At 45.1% G+C, this 22,780-nt stretch overlaps 1 protein-coding gene across 2 annotated transcripts in view; it reads left to right on the top strand.

The window, feature by feature from the left end:
• LOC139384455 (high affinity cAMP-specific and IBMX-insensitive 3',5'-cyclic phosphodiesterase 8A-like) overlaps positions 1 to 22,780 on the top strand; it is a 185,316-nt gene that overhangs the window by 120,452 nt on the left and 42,084 nt on the right. For both annotated transcript variants that reach the window (XM_071129225.1, XM_071129226.1), the window contains exons 3-8: positions 4,430 to 4,620; positions 11,018 to 11,074; positions 13,430 to 13,484; positions 15,425 to 15,513; positions 19,196 to 19,274; positions 21,523 to 21,663. In XM_071129225.1, coding sequence (XP_070985326.1) covers positions 4,430 to 4,620; positions 11,018 to 11,074; positions 13,430 to 13,484; positions 15,425 to 15,513; positions 19,196 to 19,274; positions 21,523 to 21,663 — 612 coding nt within the window. The remainder of the gene's footprint in view (positions 1 to 4,429; positions 4,621 to 11,017; positions 11,075 to 13,429; positions 13,485 to 15,424; positions 15,514 to 19,195; positions 19,275 to 21,522; positions 21,664 to 22,780) is intronic.

A 22,780-nucleotide genomic window follows, 5' to 3' on the forward strand; every position in this document is an offset into this window, starting at 1 on the left:
ATAGAGGAGTTATTAACCCAGTCAGATATAGAGGAGTTATTAACCCAGTCAGATATAGAGGAGTTATTAACCCAGTAAGAGGAGTTATTAACCCAGTCAGATATAGAGGAGTTATTAACCCAGTCAGATATAGAGGAGTTATTAACTCAGTCAGATATAGAGGAGTTATTAACCCAGTCAGATATAGAGGAGTTATTAACCCAGTCAGATATAGAGTTATTTACCCAGTCAGATATAGAGGAGTTACTTACCCAGTCAGATATAGAGGGGTTATTAACCCAGTCAGATATAGAGTTATTTACCCAGTCAGATATAGAGGAGTTATTAACCCAGTCAGATATAGAGGAGTTATTAACCCAGTCAGATATAGAGGAGTTATTAACCCAGTCAGATATAGAGGGGTTATTAACTCAGTCAGATATAGAGGAGTTATTAACCCAGTCAGATATAGAGTTATTTACCCAGTCAGATATAGAGGAGTTATTAACCCAGTCAGATAAAGAGTTATTAACCCAGTCAGATATTAACCCAGTCAGATATAGAGGAGTTATTAACCCAGTCAGATATAGAGGAGTTATTAACCCAGTCAGATATAGAGGAGTTATTAACCCAGTAAGAGGAGTTATTAACCCAGTCAGATATAGAGGAGTTATTAACCCAGTCATATATAGAGGAGTTATTAACCCAGTCAGATATAGAGGGGTTATTAACCCAGTCAGATATAGAGTTATTTACCCAGTCAGATATAGAGGAGTTATTAACCCAGTCAGATATAGAGGAGTTATTAACCCAGTCAGATATAGAGGAGTTATTAACCCAGTAAGAGGAGTTATTAACCCAGTCAGATATAGAGGAGTTATTAACCCAGTCAGATATAGAGGAGTTATTAACCCAGTAAGAGGAGTTATTAACCCAGTCAGATATAGAGGAGTTATTAACCCAGTCAGATATAGAGGAGTTATTAACTCAGTCAGATATAGAGGAGTTATTAACCCAGTCAGATATAGAGGAGTTATTAACCCAGTCAGATATAGAGTTATTTACCCAGTCAGATATAGAGGAGTTACTTACCCAGTCAGATATAGAGGGGTTATTAACCCAGTCAGATATAGAGTTATTTACCCAGTCAGATATAGAGGAGTTATTAACCCAGTCAGATATAGAGGAGTTATTAACCCAGTCAGATATAGAGGGGTTATTAACTCAGTCAGATATAGAGGAGTTATTTACCCAGTCAGATATAGAGGAGTTATTAACCCAGTTAGATATAGAGTAGTTATTAACCCAGTCAGATATAGAGGAGTTATTAACCCAGTCAGATATAGAGGAGTTATTAACCCAGTCAGATATAGAGGAGTTATTAGCCCAGTCAGATATAGAGGAGTTATTAACCCAGTCAGAGGAGTTATTAACCCAGTCAGAGGAGTTATTAACCCAGTCAGATATAGAGGAGTTATTAACCCAGTCAGATATAGAGGAGTTATTAACCCAGTCAGATATAGAGGAGTTATTAACCCAGTCAGATATAGAGGAGTTATTAACCCAGTCAGATATAGAGGAGTTATTAACCCAGTCAGATATAGAGGAGTTATTAACCCAGTCAGATATAGTGTTACCATGGCTATGTTCCGTAGGCTACTGGTAATTTTACCATGGCTACGCTCAATAGGCTACTGGTAATGTTACCAAGGCCAAGTTGTAAAACTTTCTCGAACGTTGTAGATAGAAATTCCTTGAATAGAGCCGTTGTTATTCCTTATTCAACATGTCAGATCGGCATGTTTATTCTTCATAGCATATATCTATCTAAACGTTGCGTCCAACTGAACACACCCCAGGTTGTTAGCTATAGCTAGTTAATGAGGTAACATGACTGAACAAGGTTTTAGCCTAAAGAAATGAACTATAGAAAGAAAGAAAAACGTAGCGCCGGCTCGAATCAAGACGTTTTCTCTGAGGAAAAGAAGGAGGCTTGGCTACGTTGGCTAAGGATCCTGTATATGAAATGCAGAGGGAAAACTGGGAGGGCTAGACTATAATTTCAGACAGCCTACTTTTCTATAACCTATTCAAGGAAGAGAAAAACATAGCTAGACTGTTGTTTTACTATTAAACTCAATGCTGCTATTGTTTTTAATTTCCTGAAGCAGCTCCAGTCAAAGGGTAGCTAACTAGAAGGCTGGGGATGACTAGTTATTAGCTAAAAGGTGAACTAAGAAAGTCGCCTGCGAGATGGGTATAATCGGAGGCGGAGCCAGTCTGCCTGTCTTCCCACACTCATCGCTTTCTCCCCTGCAGCTCACCAGCTGAATTAGTCTGTGTGTGCTGGGTTTGATGCATCCTTCCCACTGCTGAACTATAACTGCGCTTTGCATCTGTCCTGCTAATATTAATTGTGCTTATTACTAAAAAGCTTTCAATCTTTTCAAAAACTGTTATCCAGTCCATTTAGTAGTCAGATTTTAGTCACAAAGATAATTTTGTCTTGTTTTAGTGAACTGAAATGAAAAATCTTTTTTGTAAAAATTTAGCTCCTAGCTCCTGGCCTCCTAGCTCATGTCCTCCTAGCTCCTGGCCTCCTGTCCTCCTAGCTCCTGGCCTCCTAGCTCCCGGCCTCCTAGCTCCTGGCCTCCTGTCCTCCTAGCTCCTAGCCTCCTGGCCTCCTTTCTCCTAGCCTCCTAGCTCCTAGCCTCCTAGCTCCTGGGCTCCTAGCTCCTAGCCTACTAGCTCCTGGCCTCCTAGCTCCTGGCCTCCTAGCTCCTGGCCTCCTAACTCCTGTCCTACTAGCTCCTGGCCTCCTAGCTCCTGGCCTCCTGTCCTCCTAGCTCTTAGCTCCTAGCCTCCTAGCTCCTGGCCTCCTAGCTCCTGGCCTCCTAGCTCCTGGCCTCCTAGCTCCTGTCCTCCTAGCTCATAGCCTCCTAGCTCCTGGCCTCCTAGCTCCTGGCCTCCTAGCTCCTGGCCTTCTAGCTCCTGGCCTCCTAGCTCCTGTCCTCCTAGCTCCGAGCTTCCTAGCTCCTGTCCTCCTAGCTCATGTCCTCCTAGCTCCTGGCCTCCTAGCTCCTGGCCTCCTAGCTCCTGGCCTCCTAACTCCTGTCCTACTAGCTCCTGGCCTCCTAGCTCCTGGCCTCCTGTCCTCCTAGCTCTTAGCTCCTAGCTTCCTAGCTCCTGTCCTACTAGCTCCTGGCCTCCTAGCTCCTGGCCTCCTAGCTCCTGGCCTCCTAGCTCCTGTCCTACTAGCTCCTGGCCTCCTAGCTCCTGTCCTACTAGCTCCTGGCCTCCTAGCTCCTGGCCTCCTGTCCTCCTAGCTCTTAGCTCCTAGCCTCCTAGCTCCTGTCCTACTAGCTCCTGGCCTCCTAGCTCCTGGCCTCCTGTCCTCCTAGCTCTTAGCTCCTAGCCTCCTAGCTCCTGGCCTCCTAGCTCCTGGCCTCCTAGCTCCTGGCCTCCTAGCTCCTGTCCTCCTAGCTCCTGGCCTCCAAGCTCCTAGCCTCCTAGCTCCCGGCCTCCTAGCTCCTGGCCTCCTGTTCTCTTAGCTCCTGGACTCCTAGCTCCTAGCCTCCTAGCTCCTAGCCTCCTAGCTCCTGGCCTCCTAGCTCCTGGCCTCCTAGCTCCTGGCCTCCTAGCTCCTAGCCTCCTAGCTCCTGGCCTCCTAGCTCCTAGCCTCCTAGATCCTAGCCTCCTAGCTCCTGGCCTCCTGGACTTTAAGTGAACAGAGAGACGTCTTTGTACCTTTAACTCAATTTTGCAGTTGTGATGCAAACCGTGAGACTGCTGAACAAACTTCCCATTCTGTACATTGATTGTGTCTCCTGCCAACTGGTCCACGATGACGTCTGTTAGGCCCAGTGACTCATCTAGCTACCTGCCTTCTCTCTCTCTGTGTGTGTGTGTGTGTGTGTGTGTGTGTGTGTGTGTGCGTGTGTGTGTGTGCGCGCGCCGCAGCGAAACCTAGATGCCGCTTAAAAGCCATGGATTAACGCAAGGGGTTATGTGAAAGTATGCTGCTTGGTAGGAGGGTGTATGTGTACACTCACTGACTGTGTGTGGTTGTGTGTGCGCACAGTGTCTCCCCTTACAGGTACAGTTAGTATTTCACCTTTAACCTCTCCCCTTACAGGTACTGTTAGTATTTGACCTTTAACCCCTAACCTCTCGCCTTACAGGTACAGTTAGTATTTGACCTTTAACCCCTAACCTCTCCCCTTACAGGTACTGTTAGTATTTGACCTATAACCCCTAACCTCTCCCCTTACAGGTACAGTTAGTATTTGACCTTTAACCTCTAACCGCTCCCCTTACAGGTACTGTTAGTATTTGACCTTTAACCTCTAACCTCTCCCCTTACAGGTACTGTTAGTATTTGACCTCTAACCGCTCCCCTTACAGGTACTGTTAGTATTTGACCTTTAACCTCTAACCTCTCCCCTTACAGGTACTGTTAGTATTTGCCAAAGAGGACAGCCAGAATAATGGGTTCTGCTGGGCGTGTGAGAAGGCCAACTTCAGGTGTAACGTGGCGAGGACGCCAGAGGCAGCGCTGGAGTGTTTCCAGGAAAAGCACCACGACCTCGTCATCATCGACCACAGACATTCCAGATACTTTGACGCTGAATCACTATGCCGGTATGTTATATCAGTAGGTTAGGTAATTGCTGGTACGTTACCTTGTTATATCAGTAGGTTAGGTACAGTGCCTTGCGAAAGTATTCGGCCCCCTTGAACTTTGCGACTTTTTGCCACATTTCAGGCTTCAAACATAAAGATATAAAACTGTATTTTTTTGTGAAGAATCAACAACAAGTGGGACACAATCATGAAGTGGAACGACATTTATTGGATATTTCAAACTTTTTTAACAAATCAAAAACTGAAAAATTGGGCGTGCAAAATTATTCAGCCCCTTTACTTTCAGTGCAGCAAACTCTCTCCAGAAGTTCAGTGAGGATCTCTGAATGATCCAATGTTGACCTAAATGACTAATGATGATAAATACAATCCACCTGTGTGTAATCAAGTCTCTGTATAAATGCACCTGCACTGTGATAGTCTCAGAGGTCCGTTAAAAGCGCAGAGAGCATCATGAAGAACAAGGAACACACCAGGCAGGTCCGAGATACTGTTGTGAAGAAGTTTAAAGCCGGATTTGGATACAAAAAGATTTCCCAAGCTTTAAACATCCCAAGGAGCACTGTGCAAGCGATAATATTGAAATGGAAGGAGTATCAGACCACTGCAAATCTACCAAGACCTGGCCGTCCCGCTAAACTTTCAGCTCATACAAGGAGAAGACTGATCAGAGATGCAGCCAAGAGGCCCATGATCACTCTGGATGAACTGCAGAGATCTACAGCTGAGGTGGGAGACTCTGTCCATAGGACAACAATCAGTCGTATATTGCACAAATCTGGCCTTTATGGAAGAGTGGCAAGAAGAAAGCCATTTCTTAAAGATATCCATAAAAAGTGTTGGTTAAAGTTTGCCACAAGCCACCTGGGAGACACACCAAACATGTGGAAGAAGGTGCTCTGGTCAGATGAAACCAAAATTGAACTTTTTGGCAACAATGCAAAACGTTATGTTTGGTGTAAAAGCAACACAGCTCATCACCCTGAACACACCATCCCCACTGTCAAACATGGTGGTGGCAGCATCATGGTTTGGGCCTGCTTTTCTTCAGCAGGGACAGGGAAGATGGTTAAAATTGATGGGAAGATGGATGGAGCCAAATACAGGACCATTCTGGAAGAAAACCGGATGGAGTCAGCAAAAGACCTGAGACTGGGACGGAGATTTGTCTTCCAACAAGACAATGATCCAAAACATAAAGCAAAATCTACAATGGAATGGTTCAAAAATAAACATATCCAGGTGTTAGAATGGCCAAGTCAAAGTCCAGACCTGAATCCAATCGAGAATCTGTGGAAAGAACTGAAAACTGCTGTTCACAAATGTTCTCCATCCAACCTCACTGAGCTCGAGCTGTTTTGCAAGGAGGAATGGGAAAAAAATTCAGTCTCTCGATGTGCAAAACTGATAGAGACATACCCCAAGCGACTTACAGCTGTAATCGCAGCAAAAGGTGGCGCTACAAAGTATTAACTTAAGGGGGCTGAATAATTTTGCACGCCCAATTTTTCAGTTTTTGATTTGTTAAAAAAGTTTGAAATATCCAATAAATGTCGTTCCACTTCATGATTGTGTCCCACTTGTTGTTGATTCTTCACAAAAAATACAGTTTTATATCTTTATGTTTGAAGCCTGAAATGTGGCAAAAGGTCGCAAAGTTCAAGGGGGCCGAATACTTTCGCAAGGCACTGTATATGCTGGTACGTTATATCAGTAGGTTAGGTATATGCTGGTACGTTACCTTGTTATATCAGTAGGTTAGGTGTATGCTGGTACGTTATATCAGTAGGTTAGGTATATGCTGGTATGTTATATCAGTAGTTTAGGTATATGCTGGTACGTTATATCAGTAGGTTAGGTATATGCTGGTACGTTATATCAGTAGGTTAGGTATATGCTGGTATGTTATATCAGTAGGTTAGGTATATGCTGGTACGTTATATCAGTAGGTTAGGTATATGCTGGTACGTTACCTTGTTATATCAGTAGGTTAGGTATATGCTGGTACGTTACCTTGTTATATCAGTAGGTTAGGTATATGCTGGTATGTTATATCAGTAGGTTAGGTATATGCTGGTACGTTACCTTGTTATATCAGTAGTTTAGGTATATGCTGGTACGTTATATCAGTAGTTTAGGTATATGCTGGTACGTTATATCAGTAGGTTAGGTATATGCTGGTACGTTATATCAGTAGGTTAGGTATATGCTGGTACGTTATATCAGTAGGTTAGGTATATGCTGGTATGTTATATCAGTAGGTTAGGTATATGCTGGTATGTTACCTTGTTATATCAGTAGGTTAGGTATATGCTGGTACGTTATATCAGTAGGTTAGGTATATGCTGGTATGTTATATCAGTAGGTTAGGTATATGCTGGTATGTTACCTTGTTATATCAGTAGGTTAGGTATATGCTGGTACGTTATATCAGTAGGTTAGGTATATGCTGGTACGTTATATCAGTAGGTTAGGTATATGCTGGTACGTTACATCAGTAGGTTAGGTATATGCTGGTACGTTATCTTGTTATATCAGTAGGTTAGGTATATGCTGGTACGTTATATCAGTAGGTTAGGTATATGCTGGTACGTTATATCAGTAGTTTAGGTATATGCTGGTACGTTATATCAGTAGGTTAGGTATATGCTGGTACGTTATATCAGTAGGTTAGGTATATGCTGGTATGTTATATCAGTAGGTTAGGTATATGCTGGTACGTTATATCAGTAGGTTAGGTATATGCTGGTATGTTATATCAGTAGGTTAGGTATATGCTGGTACGTTATATCAGTAGGTTAGGCATATGCTGGTATGTTATATCAGTAGGTTAGGTATATGCTGGTACGTTACATCAGTAGGTTAGGTATATGCTGGTACGTTATCTTGTTATATCAGTAGGTTAGGTATATGCTGGTATGTTATATCAGTAGGTTAGGTATATGCTGGTACGTTATATCAGTAGGTTAGGTATATGCTGGTATGTTATATCAGTAGGTTAGGTATATCCTGGTACATTATATCAGTAGGTTAGATATATGCTGGTACGTTATATCAGTAGGTTAGGTATATCCTGGTACATTATATCAGTAGGTTAGGTATATGCTGGTACGTTACCTTGTTATATCAGTAGGTTAGGTATATGCTGGTACGTTATATCAGTAGTTTAGGTATATGCTGGTACGTTATATCAGTAGGTTCGGTATATGCTGGTACATTATATCAGTAGGTTAGGTATATGCTGGTACGTTATATCAGTAGGTTAGGTATATGCTGGTACTTTATATCAGTAGGTTAGGTATATGCTGGTACGTTATATCAGTAGGTTAGGTATATGCTGGTATGTTATATCAGTAGGTTAGGTATATGCTGGTACGTTATATCAGTAGGTTAGGTATATGCTGGTACGTTATATCAGTAGGTTAGGTATATGCTGGTACGTTATATCAGTAGGTTAGGTATATGCTGGTATGTTATATCAGTAGGTTAGGTATATGCTGGTACGTTATATCAGTAGGTTAGGTATATGCTGGTATGTTATATCAGTAGGTTAGGTATATGCTGGTACATTATATCAGTAGGTTAGGTATATGCTGGTACATTATATCAGTAGGTTAGGTATATGCTGGTACGTTACATCAGTAGGTTAGGTATATGCTGGTACGTTATCTTGTTATATCAGTAGGTTAGGTATATGCTGGTATGTTATATCAGTAGGTTAGGTATATGCTGGTACGTTACCTTGTTATATCAGTAGGTTAGGTATATGCTGGTACGTTATATCAGTAGGTTAGGTATATGCTGGTATGTTATATCAGTAGGTTAGGTATATGCTGGTACGTTATATCAGTAGGTTAGGTATATGCTCGTATGTTATATCAGTAGGTTAGGTATATCCTGGTACATTATATCAGTAGGTTAGGTATATGCTGGTACGTTATATCAGTAGGTTAGGTATATGCTGGTACATTATATCAGTAGGTTAGGTATATGCTGGTACGTTATATCAGTAGGTTCGGTATATGCTGGTACGTTATATCAGTAGGTTCGGTATATGCTGGTACATTATATCAGTAGGTTAGGTATATGCTGGTATGTTATATCAGTAGTTTAGGTATATGCTGGTACGTTACCTTGTTATTATAGTATGTTACTATGCTGGTGTGTTACTATGCTGGTTGGTTACTATGCTGGTGTGTTACTATGCTTGTGTGTTACTATGCTGGTGTGTTACTATGCTGGTGTGTTACTATGCTGGTGTGTTACTATGCTGGTATGTTACTATGCTGGTGTGTTACTATGCTGGTGTGTTACTATGCTGGTGTGTTACTATGCTGGTGTGTTACTATAATGGTATGTTACTATGCTGGTGTGTTACTATGCTGGTGTGTTACTATGCTGGTGTGTTACTATGTTGGTGTGTTACTATGCTGGTATGATACTATGCTGGTATGTTACTATGCTGGTGTGTTACTATGCTGGTGTGTTACTATGCTGGTGTGTTACTATGCTGGTGTGTTACTATGTTGGTGTGTTACTATGTTGGTGTGTTACTATGCTGGTGTGCTACTATGCTGGTGTGTTACTATGCTGGTGTGTTACTATGTTGGTGTGTTACTATGCTGGTGTGTTACTATGCTGGTATGATACTATGTTGGTGTGTTACTATGCTGGTGTGCTACTATGCTGGTGTGTTACTATGTTGGTGTGTTACTATGCTGGTGTGTTACTATGTTGGTGTGTTACTATGCTGGTGTGTTACTATGCTGGTATGATACTATGTTGGTGTGTTACTATGCTGGTGTGTTACTATGTTGGTGTGTTACTATGCTGGTGTGTTACTATGTTGGTGTGTTACTATGCTGGTGTGTTACTATGCTGGTATGATACTATGTTGGTGTGTTACTATGCTGGTGTGCTACTATGCTGGTGTGTTACTATGTTGGTGTGTTACTATGCTGGTATGATACTATGCTGGTGTGTTACTATGCTGGTATGATACTATGCTGGTGTGTTACTATGCTGGTTGGTTACTTTAGTATTAACTAATAAAATCCTTTATTATATATAATGCAGCATCCTGATGCAGAATCCTAATGCAGCATCCTAATGCAGCATCCTAATGCAGCTTCCTAATGCAGCATTTTGATGCAGCGTCCTAGTGCAGCATCCTAGTGCAGCATCCTAATGCAGCATCTTAATGCAGCATCCTGATGCAGCATCCCGATGCAGCATCCCAATTCAGCATCCTGATGCAGTATCCTAATGCAACATCCTGATGCAGTTTCCTAATGCAGCATCCCGATGCAGCATCCTGATACAGCATCCTAATGCAGCATCCTAATGCAGCATCCTGATGCAGCATTCTAATGCAGCATCCTACTGCAGCATCGTAATGCAGCATCCTAATGTAGCATCCTGATGCAGCATCCTAATGCAGCATCTTAATGCAGCATCCTAATGCAGCATCCTGATGCAGCATCCTGATGCAGCATGCTAATGCAGTATCCTAATGCAGCATCCAAATGCAGCATCCTAATGCAGCATCCTAATGCAGCATCCTAATGCAGCATCCTGATGCAGCATCCTTACTGACTGGATGGGTTTATCAAATTGGAACGATGGGTTTTCTAGTTTTCTGCGGTGTGCCTGTCCTCAGACCTCAATCCCCTGCTACCTGGTGAAGTCAGGTCCCTTCTCAACGAGCAACAACTCCCCCCCCCCCCCCTCCCCCCTTCCCCCCTCCACTCTATCTTTAGCCCGGGCCCAAATCCAAAACAAGTTTACAAACATGAATTGACTCTGGCCGTAGCCTGTATGTTAACCTTATTCGTCTTGGCCAGTCTATAGGTTCAGTGTACACGCAGGGCTCTCTGTGGAGAACTAAAGCTTCTTTATGGTGACTGGCTGAAGAGAAACCACAGCCAGATGACCACGCCTGCTACACTGCATTCTTTCACTGGGCCAAGATCTGCTCGTGGAGCTGCACCACAGGGCCTAGGCCTGCTCATGGAGCTGCACCACAGGGCCTAGGCCTGCTCACAGAGCTTTACCAGGGTGAGCACAAAGACCTTTGGTCTGGGAGAATCAGAGCTGCACTACAGGGTCTAGTCCTGCTCATGGAGCTGCACCACAGGGCCTAGGCCTGCTCATAGAGCTGCACCACAGGGCCTAGGCCTGCTCACGGAGCTGCACCAATCCTGCACACAGAGCTTTGGTCTGAGAGAATCAGAGCTGCACCAGAAGGTCTAGGCCTGCTCACAGAGCTGCACCACATGGCCTAGGCCTGCTCACGGAGCTGCACCAGAAGGTCTAGGCCTGCTCCATTGATTTGATAGCTCTTTGGTATGTTTTCTAGCTAAATGATAAATGTGTGTCTTTGTTTTCCCTTCAGGTCGATCAGGGCGGTGACCTCTTCAGAAAACACTGTGATAGTCGCTGTAGTAAAAAGGTATGTTTCCTCCTCTCTTTATGTCCTGATAGTCTCCATCTATATACCAGCCACTATGATCATAGTCTCCATCTATATACCAGTCACTATGAGTGTAGTCTCATCTATATACCATGTAGTCTCCATCTATATACCAATCACTATGATCATAGTCTCATCTATATGCCAGTCACTATGATCATAGTCTCATCTATATACCAGTCACTATGATCATAGTCTCATCTATATACCAGTCACTATGATCATAGTCTCATCTATATACCAGTCACTATGATCATAGTCTCATCTATATACCAGTCACTATTATCATAGTCTCATCTATATACCAGTCACTATGATCATAGTCTCATCTATATACCAGTCACTATGATCATAGTCTCATCTATATACCAGTCACTATGATCATAGTCTCATCTATATACCAGTCACTATGATCATAGTCTCATCTATATACCAGTCACTATGATCATAGTCTCATCTATATACCAGTCACTATGATCATAGTCTCCATCTATATACCAGTCACTATGATCATAGTCTCCATCTACAGTGCCTTGCGAAAGTATTCGGCCCCCTTGAACTTTGCGACCTTTTGCCACATTTCAGGCTTCAAACATAAAGATATAAAACTGTATTTTTTTGTGAAGAATCAACAACAAGTGGGACACAATCATGAAGTGGAACGACATTTATTGGATATTTCAAACTTTTTTAACAAATCAAAAACTGAAAAATTGGGCGTGCAAAATTATTCAGCCCCCTTAAGTTAATACTTTGTAGCGCCACCTTTTGCTGTGATTACAGCTGTAAGTCGCTTGGGGTATGTCTCTATCAGTTTTGCACATCGAGAGACTGAATTTTTTTCCCATTCCTCCTTGCAAAACAGCTCGAGCTCAGTGAGGTTGGATGGAGAGCATTTGTGAACAGCAGTTTTCAGTTCTTTCCACAGATTCTCGATTGGATTCAGGTCTGGACTTTGACTTGGCCATTCTAACACCTGGATATGTTTATTTTTGAACCATTCCATTGTAGATTTTGCTTTATGTTTTGGATCATTGTCTTGTTGGAAGACAAATCTCCGTCCCAGTCTCAGGTCTTTTGCAGACTCCATCAGGTTTTCTTCCAGAATGGTCCTGTATTTGGCTCCATCCATCTTCCCATCAATTTTAACCATCTTCCCTGTCCCTGCTGAAGAAAAGCAGGCCCAAACCATGATGCTGCCACCACCATGTTTGACAGTGGGGATGGTGTGTTCAGGGTGATGAGCTGTGTTGCTTTTACGCCAAACATAACGTTTTGCATTGTTGCCAAAAAGTTCAATTTTGGTTTCATCTGACCAGAGCACCTTCTTCCACATGTTTGGTGTGTCTCCCAGGTGGCTTGTGGCAAACTTTAAACAACACTTTTTATGGATATCTTTAAGAAATGGCTTTCTTCTTGCCACTCTTCCATAAAGGCCAGATTTGTGCAATATACGACTGATTGTTGTCCTATGGACAGAATCTCCGACCTCAGCTGTAGATCCCTGCAGTTCATCCAGAGTGATCATGGGCCTCTTGGCTGCATCTCTGATCAGTCTTCTCCTTGTATGAGCTGAAAGTTTAGAGGGACGGCCAGGTCTTGGTAGATTTGCAGTGGTCTGATACTCCTTCCATTTCAATATTATCGCTTGCACAGTGCTCCTTGGGATGTTTAAAGCTTGGGAAATCTTTTTGTATCTAAATCCGGCTTTAAACTTCTTCACAACAGTATCTCGGACCTGCCTGGTGTGTTCCTTGTTCTTCATGATGCTCTCTGCGCTTTTAACGGACCTCTGAGACTATCACAGTGCAGGTGCATTTATACGGAGACTTGATTACACACAGGTGGATTGTATTTATCATCATTAGTCATTTAGGTCAACATTGGATCATTCAGAGATCCTCACTGAACTTCTGGAGAGAGTTTGCTGCACTGAAAGTAAAGGGGCTGAATAATTTTGCACGCCCAGTTTTTCAGTTTTTGATTTGTTAAAAAAGTTTGAAATATCCAATAAATGTCGTTCCACTTCATGATTGTGTCCCACTTGTTGTTGATTCTTCACAAAAAAATAAAGTTTTATATCTTTATGTTTGAAGCTTGAAATGTGGCAAAAGGTCGCAAAGTTCAAGGGGGCCGAATACTTTCGCAAGGCACTGTATATACCAGTCACTATGAGTGTAGTCTCATCTATATACCAGTCAGTATTGATCAGTTCAGAGAGTTGTCTGGAACGTGTCCTATTTTATCCGCACAGAACTTTTGTTCTAGAGAAGTTTTATTGATACATTTTTATCTGAATGGTTTTGTTGATCTTTTTGGTGTTTGCTGTTGTAGGCCGGACAGGGAGGAGGCCTCGGTGATGCCCCTTATCAAATCTGGCTTTAACAGGGTGAGTGAAACACACACACACACACACACACACACACACACACACACACACCAACACACACACAGTCACCCCCCCCCCCCCCCACCACACACACAGTCATCCCCCCCACCACACACAGTCATCCCCCCCACCACACACAGTCATCCCCCCCACCACACACACAGTCACCCCCCCCCCCACCACACACACAGTCACCCCCCCCACCACACACACAGTCATCCCCCCCACCACACACACAGTCATCCCCCCACCACACACACAGTCACCCCCCCCCACCACACACAGTCATCCCCCCACCACACACAGTCACCCCCCCCCCACCACACACACAGTCACCCCCCCCACCACACACACAGTCACCCCCCCCACCACACACACAGTCATCCCCCCACCACACACACAGTCACCCCCCCCCACCACACACAGTCACCCCCCCCACCACACACAGACATCCCCTCCCACCACACACAGTCACCCCCCCCCCCCCCCCCACCACACACAGTCACCCCCCCCCCCACCACACACAGTCACCCCCCCCCCACCACACACAGTCACCCCCCCCCCCCCCCCCACCACACACAGTCATCCCCCCCACCACACATACAGTCATCCCCCCACCACACACACAGTCACCCCCCCACCACACACAGTCATCCCCCCCACCACACACACAGTCACCCCCCCCACCACACACAGTCATCCCCCCACCACACACACACCAACACACACACAGTCACCCCCCCACCACACACAGTCATCCCCCCCACCACATACAGTCATCCCCCCCACCACACACAGTCATCCCCCCCACCACACACAGTCATCCCCCCACCACACACAGTCATCCCCCCACCACATACAGTCATCCCCCCACCACACACAGTCATCCCCCCACCACATACAGTCATCCCCCCACCACACACAGTCATCCCCCCACCACACACACAGTCATCCCCCCACCACACTCATAGTAGTACCACTATATAGGGAATAGGGCTCTGGTCTGTAGTAGTACCACTATATAGGGAATAGGGCTCTGGTCTATAGTAGTACCACTATATAGGGAATAGGGCTCTGGTCTATAGTAGTACCACTATATAGGGATTAGGGCTCTAGTCTATAGTAGTACCACTATATAGGGAATAGGGCTCTGGTCTATAGTAGTGCCACTATATAGGGAATAGGGCCTTGGTCTATAGTAGTACCACTATATAGGGAACAGGGCTCTGGTCTATAGTAGTACCACTATATAGGGAATAGGCCTTGGTCTAAAGTAATACCACTATATAGGGAATAGGGCCCTGGTCTATAGTAGTACCACTATATATAGGGAATAGGGCCCTGGTCTAAAGTAGTGCACTATGAAGGGAATAGTGTTACATTTTTGAAGCAGCTTGTGTTAACCCCTGACCTTTGACACAGCACCCTATTCCCTATTGGCCCTGGTCTATACTCAGCACCCTATTCCCTATGGGCCCTGGTCTATACTCAGCACCCTATTCCCTATGGGCCCTGGTCTATACACAGCACCCTATTCCCTATGGGCCCTGGTCTATACACAGCACTCTATTCCCTATGGGCCCTGGTCTATACACAGCACTCTATTCCCTATGGGCCCTGATCTATACACAGCACCCTATTCCCTATGGGCCCTGGTCTATACACAGCACTCTATTCCCTATGGGCCCTGGTCTATACACAGCACCCTATTCCCTATGGGCCCTGGTCTATACACAGCACTCTATTCCCTATGGGCCCTGGTCTATACACAGCACTCTATTCCCTATGGGCCCTGGTCTATACACAGCACTCTATTCCCTATGGGCCCTGGTCTATACACAGCACTCTATTCCCTATAGGCCCTGGTCAAAAAAAGTAGTGCACTATTGGGATGCAGACGGATAAACACTGTGTTTAACCTCTGACCTCTAACTCTATAGAGATATGTGGAGAACGCTAACATGATGGCCTGTTACAATGAGCTGCTGCAGCTGGAGCGTGGAGAAGTTCTGGCTCAGTTCAAACTGAGGTGAGACACACACACACACACACACACAATCACACACACACAATCACACACACACAATCACACACACACACACACACACACACACACACACACATACACACATACACACATAATCACACAATCACACACACACACACACACACACACACACGTGCAGAAGTAAGGGCACAGTTCAAACTGAGGTGAATATTTAAGGCATAGTTTGGGATTTTGGCAATGAGGCCCTTTATCGACTTCCCCAGAGTCAGATTAATTCACGGATACCATTTTTATGCCGCTGCGAGCAGTTTGGAGGAAGTTGCTAACTAGCGTTAGCGCAATGACTGGAAGTCTATGGGAACAGCTAGCATTGCCAAACTCCCCAACTATCCGTTTACCAGCTAAGGGCTGGGGAGGCAGAGGAGCTTGACAGACAACTACATAGGTCATGGTGAACAGTTAGTTTCAGCCTCAGTTCTTCAAGGAAACACAGTGAGACCGTTCACATAATATGCAAGTATCTCATCTATCTGAGCTGTCTCACCAAGTATCTCATCTATCTGAGCTGTGTCTCACCAAGCATCTCATCTATCTGAGCTGTGTCTCACCAAGCATCTCATCTATCTGAGCTGTGTCTCACCAAGTATCTCATCTATCTGAGCTGTGTCTCACCAAGCATCTCATCTATCTGAGCTGTCTCACTAAGCATCTCATCTATCTGAGCTGTGTCTCACCAAGCATCTCATCTATGTGAGCTGTGTCTCACCAAGCATCTCATCTATATGAGCTGTCTCACCAAGTATCTCATCTATCTGAGCTGTGTCTCACCAAGCATGTCATCTATCTGAGTTGTCTCACCAAGCATCTCATCTATCTGAGTTGTCTCACCAAGCATCTCATCTATCTGAGTTGTCTCACCAAGCATCTCATCTATCTGAGTTGTCTCACCAAGCATCTCATCTATCTGAGCTGTGTCTCACCAAGCATCTCATCTATCTGAGCTGTGTCTCACCAAGCATCTCATCTATCTGAGCTGTGTCTCACCAAGCATCTCATCTATCTGAGCTGTGTCTCACCAAGCATCTCATCTATCTGAGCTGTGTCTCACCAAGCATCTCATCTATGTGAGCTGTGTCTCACCAAGTATCTCATCTATCTGAGCTGTCTCACCAAGCATCTCATCTATCTGAGCTGTGTCTCACCAAGTATCTCATCTATCTGAGATGTGTCTCACCAAGTATCTCATCTATCTGAGCTGTGTCTCACCAAGCATCTCGTCTTTCTGAGTTGTTTCACCAAGCATCTCATCTATCTGAGTTGTCTCCCTAAGCATCTCATGTATGTGAACTGTGTCTCACCAAGTATCTCATTTATCTGAGCTGTGTCTCACCAAGCATCTCATCTATCTGAGCTGTGTCTCACCAAGTATCTCATCTATCTGAGCTGTGTCTCACCAAGTATCTCATCTATCTGAGCTGTGTCTCACCAAGTATCTCATCTATCTGAGCTGTGTCTCACCAAGCATCTCATCTATCTGAGTTGTCTCACCAAGCATCTCATCTATCTGAGTTGTCTCACCAAGCATCTCATCTATCTGAGTTGTCTCACCAAGCATCTCATCTATCTGAGTTGTCTCACCAAGCATCTCATCTATCTGAGTTGTCTCACCAAGCATCTCATCTATCTGAGCTGTGTCTCACCAAGCATCTCATCTATCTGAGCTGTGTCTCACCAAGCATCTCATCTATGTGAGCTGTGTCTCACCAAGCATCTCATCTATCTGAGCTGTGTCTCACCAAGCATCTCATCTATGTGAGCTGTGTCTCACCAAGCATCTCATCTAGTGTCCAAAGTATAACCAGATCATAGAGAAGACACATAGCTGCTTTAGCCCAGTAATATTTCTACCATGTTGTGTTGCTACCATTCTGCTGCCATGTTGTGTTGCTACCATGTTGTTGTTATATTGTGTTGCTACCATGTTGTGTTGTTGTTATGTTGTGTTGCTACCATTCTGCTACCATGTTGTTGTTATATTGTGTTGCTACCATGTTGTGTTGTTGTTATGTTGTGTTGCTACCATGTTGTTGTTATGTTGTGTTGCTACCATGTTGTGTTACTACCATGTTGTTGTTATGTTGTGTTGCTACCATGTTGTGTTGCTACCATGTTGTTGTTATGTTGTGTTGCTACCATGTTGTTATGTTGTGTTGCTACCATGTTGTGTTGCTACCATGTTGTTGTTATGTTGTGTTGCTACCATGTTGTTGTTATGTTGTGTTGCTACCATGTTGTTGTTATGTTGTGTTGCTACCATGTTGTGTTGCTACAGTGTTGTTGTTATGTTGTGTTGCTACCATGTTGTTGTTATGTTGTGTTTCTTCCATGTTGTTGTTATGTTGTGTTGCTACCATGTTGTGCTGCTGCCATGTTGTGTTGCTACCATGTTGTGCTGCTGCCATGTTGTGTTGCTACCATGTTGTGCTGCTGCCATGTTGTGTTGCTACCATGTTGTTGTTATGTTGTGTTGCTACCATGTTGTGCTGCTGCCATGTTGTGTTGCTACCATGTTGTGCTGCTGCCATGTTGTGTTGCTACCATGTTGTGCTGCTACCATGTTGTGTTGCTACCATGTTGTTGTTATGTTGTGTTGCTACCATGTTGTGCTGCTGCCATGTTGTGCTGCTACCATGTTGTGCTGCTACCATGTTGTGCTGCTACCATGTTGTGCTGCTGCCATGTTGTGCTGCTACCATGTTGTGCTGCTACCATGTTGTGCTGCTACCATGTTGTTGTTATGTTGTGTTGCTACTATTCTGTGTTGTGATGTGTTGCTCTCTTGCTAAGTTGTTGTCTTTAGGTCTCTCTTTATGTAGTGTTGTGTTGTCTGTCTTGCTATGTTGTTGTCTTTAGGTCTCTCTTTATGTCGTGTTGTGTTGTCTGTCTTGTTGTGATGTGTGTTTTGTCCTATATTTATATTGTATTTATGTTAAATCCCAGGACCTCGTCCACGCAGGAGGTCTTTTGCCTTTTGGTAGGCCGTCATTGTAAATAAGTATTTGTTCTTAGCTGACTTGCCTAGTTAAATAAAGGTTCAATAAAAATAAATAAATCCACTCAATGCTGGCCACAAATCCTGTTATAATGGTGGAGTGTGATTAAAAATGAGAGATTAAAAATGTAGAATGTTCTTTCTACAGCTATGTACTGTACACATGTCTAAATGTAGCTCCTGTTCTACATTCAGAGGTGCATTTCAACTATCTCCCTTCCTCCCTATCTCCCTCTCAATCTCTCCCTCCCTCCCTATCTCTCCCTCCTTCCCTATCTCTCCCTCCTTCTCTATCTCTCCCTCCCTCCCAATCTCTCTTCCCTCCCTCCCTATCTCTCTTCCCTCCCTCCCTATCTCTCTTCCCTTCCTCCCTATCCCTCCCTCCCTCCCTCCCTCCCTCCCTCCCTCCCTCCCTCCCTCCCTCCCTCCCTCCCTCCCTCCCTCCCTCCCTCCCTCCCTCCCTCCCTCCCTCCCTCTTGCCCTCTCCCCTACTCTCCCTCTCTCATGCTCTCCCTCCCTCCCTCTCGCCCTCCCTCCCTCCTTCTCCCTCTCCCTCCCTCCTTCTCCCTCTCCCTCCCTTCTTCTCCCTCCCCCATCTCCCTCCTCCCCCTCTCCATCCCTGCTCTCCCTCCCCCTCCCTCTCTTTCCTAGGGCGTGTAATGCTATCTTCACAGCATTGGAGCAGAGTCAGGAGGCCATAGAGATCACCAATGAGGATCAAGTCATTCAGGTGGGTTTTCATTAGTTTCCATTAGTTTTACTAAAGAATGGTCTGTTGTTTATTCTCAACCAAACAGTCTACAGATGGAAGCACTAAGGTCGGGGTGAGGGAACATTTTGGCTCGAGGGCCACATTGGGATTTTCTATTTGCAGGGTCAGAAAAAGGGCAGCTACAGACACAGCTACAGACACAGCTACAGACACGGCTAGAGACACGGCTAGAGACACGGCTAGAGACACAGCTAGAGACACAGCTACAGACACAGCAACAGACACAGCAACCGACACAGCTAGAGACACAGCTAGAGACACAGCCACAGCCACAGCCACAGCAACAGACACAGCAACAGACACAGCTAGAGACACAGCTACAGACACGGCTACGGACACAGCTACAGCCACAGCTACAGGCACAGCCACAGCAAACGACACAGCAACCGACACAGCAACAGACACAGCAACAGACACAGCAACAGACACAGCAACCGACACCGCAACAGACACCGCAGCAGACACAGCAACAGCTAGAGAGACAGCTACAGACACAGCTACAGCTAGAGAGACGGCTGGAGACACAGCTACAGCTAGAGAGACAGCTAGAGACACAGCTACAGCTAGAGAGACGGCTAGAGACACAGCTACAGCTAGAGAGACGGCTAGAGACACAGCTACAGCTAGAGAGACAGCTAGAGACACCGCTACAGCTAGAGAGACAGCTAGAGACACAGCTACAGCTAGAGAGACGGCTAGAGACACAGCTACAGCTAGAGAGACAGCTAGAGACACAGCTACAGCTAGAGAGACAGCTAGAGACACAGCTACAGCTAGAGAGACGGCTAGAGACACAGCTACAGCTAGAGAGACAGCTAGAGACACCGCTACAGCTAGAGAGACAGCTAGAGACACAGCTACAGCTAGAGAGACAGCTAGAGACACAGCTACAGCTAGAGAGACGGCTAGAGACACAGCTACAGCTAGAGAGACGGCTAGAGACACAGCTACAGCTAGAGAGACAGCTAGAGACACCGCTACAGCTAGAGAGACAGCTAGAGACACAGCTACAGCTAGAGAGACGGCTAGAGACACAGCTACAGCTAGAGAGACAGCTAGAGACACCGCTACAGCTAGAGAGACAGCTAGAGACACAGCTACAGCTAGAGAGACGGCTAGAGACACAGCTACAGCTAGAGAGACAGCTAGAGACACCGCTACAGCTAGAGAGACAGCTAGAGACACAGCTACAGCTAGAGAGACAGCTAGAGACACAGCTACAGCTAGAAAGACAGCTAGAGACACCGCTACAGCTAGAGAGACAGCTAGAGACACCGCTACAGACACAGAGCATCTCCAGCAGTGTTATCATGTTCTCTGTCTGTCTGTCTGTCTGTCTGTCTGGACTGTGTGATGCTGTTGTGAAGAGCTATGCTAGCTGAGCTAAGCTAACCTCACAGGACTGTGTGTGATGCTAGTGTGAAGAGCTATGCTAGCTGAGCTAAGCTAACCTCACAGGACTGTGTGTGATGCTAGTGTGAAGAGCTATGCTAGCTGAGCTAAGCTAACCTCACAGGACTGTGTGTGATGCTAGTGTGAAGAGCTATGCTAGCTGAGCTAAGCTAACCTCACAGGACTGTGTGTGATGCTAGTGTGAAGAGCTATGCTAGCTGAGCTAAGCTAACTTCGCAGGACTGTGTGTGATGCTAGTGTGAAGAGCTATGCTAGCTGAGCTAAGCTAACTTCGCAGGACTGTGTGTGATGCTAGTGTGAAAAGCTATGCTAGCTGAGCTAAGCTAACTTCGCAGGACTGTGTGTGATGCTAGTGTTGTTAGACTTATAGAAAATCTCTAATGATGCCTGATTCTCAGTTTTTTGATGTATCTCTCCCTCTCCCCCCGTCTCTCCCCCTCTCTCCCCGTCTCTACCCGTCTCCCCCCTTCCTGTCTCCCCCCTTCTCTCCCCCCGTCTCTCCCCCATCTCTCCCCCTCTCTCTCCCCCCGTCTCTCCCCCGTCTCTCCCGTCTCTCCCCCTGCCTCCCCCCCTCTCTCCCGTCTCTCCCCCTGTCTCCCCCCCTCTCTCCCCCCTCCCCTCTCTCCCCGTCTCCCTCCGTCCTCCCCCGTCTCTCCCCCTCTCTCCCCGTCTCCCTCCATCTCCCCCCGTCTCTCCCCCTCTCTCCCCGTCTCCCCCCGTCTCCCCAATCTCCCCCCTCTCTCCCCGTCTCCCCCGATCTCTCCCCGTCTCCCCCCATCTCTCTCCTCTACAGTATGTGAACCCTGCCTACGAGAGCATCATGGGTTACCAGCAAGGTGAACTAATAGGGAAGGAAATAACAGAAGTGCCTAAAAGTGAAAAGAATAAACCTGATCTCCTTGAAACCATAAACTCCTGCATACGGAAAGGAAAGGTGAGTGTGTTCATTTCCAGCCCTTATAACAGCTCTATGATATCAGGTGTGTGTTGACCCCCCCTCAGCTCGGTCAGAAAGCCTTTTTCATGCAGTGAGATTAGACACTGGATGCTGTCTGGGTTTGTGGTGTGAGTACAGAGACAGAGAAGGTCACAGGCAGACAGAGGAACAGTAGGAAACTGCCTTTTGAACCTCAGACACCACACCAGGGGTGTCTCACATGAAACGCCATTTTGGTTCTCTCCTGCCCCGTAAAAGGTGTGGTTATTGTTTGATATGCCTCAGGATGACCCCGGCGTTGAGGTGATCAGACCTCATATTATAGACTACAGACTTTTGTTTATTGGTCCTGGGCGGTTCAGTTGGTGAGAGCGGGACGGCATGTTGTTGGTTCAATTCCCCTGAGGATCACATAAGGCTGCAAAGAGAAGGGTATATTACTGGAAAGTTTACCAGTAAACTACCAGAATTTCGTGGATTTTATGTCATCTATCACAAGACATCGAGTGGCACTTCAGATTATCACAGGTGTCTGTAATTATCTTTGGCCCTCTGTGTGAATTTATCACATGTCAAATAAATGAAATAATTAAATAAGATGGTTGTAAAATATTTTTTAAATAAATAGAAGGACAAAGCTGTATAAACATTATTCTAAATATCCTTTATTTATTTTTACACACTTGTATTTATTTGTCTATTTCAACGTGTATTTGTTGACAATGTGTTGGGGTCAAACTGGTGGTGGTGAAGATGGTCAATAGTTGGAGGAGTTTCAGAGTTCATTTAAAATAAAGCCGTTGTTGATTCGATGGTTTTTATTTCTCCATTAAAGTGACTATTTTCTCTTGAACCATCTGGTCAATCGGCTAGAAAGTCATGGACAATATAGACACAGATATTAAGAGTTATATTATACACTAATAAATTAAAGTTATTCAAGTATAAATTACCAAAGTTCCGATAGATTGCCGTAGATTTTCTGTTAATTACAAACATTTCGGAAGATGTTTGTGGCTCTGGTGGCTCTGTCTGTTAAGTAGTATATTATTATATGAAGTGAATTGTCTCTCTGTCCTGCCTTCATTATTCATTTGTTTCCTCTCCTCTCCTC

Source organism: Oncorhynchus clarkii, chromosome 26 (genome assembly GCF_045791955.1).
Source record: "Oncorhynchus clarkii lewisi isolate Uvic-CL-2024 chromosome 26, UVic_Ocla_1.0, whole genome shotgun sequence".
NCBI classification, from domain to species: Eukaryota; Metazoa; Chordata; class Actinopteri; order Salmoniformes; family Salmonidae; genus Oncorhynchus; species Oncorhynchus clarkii.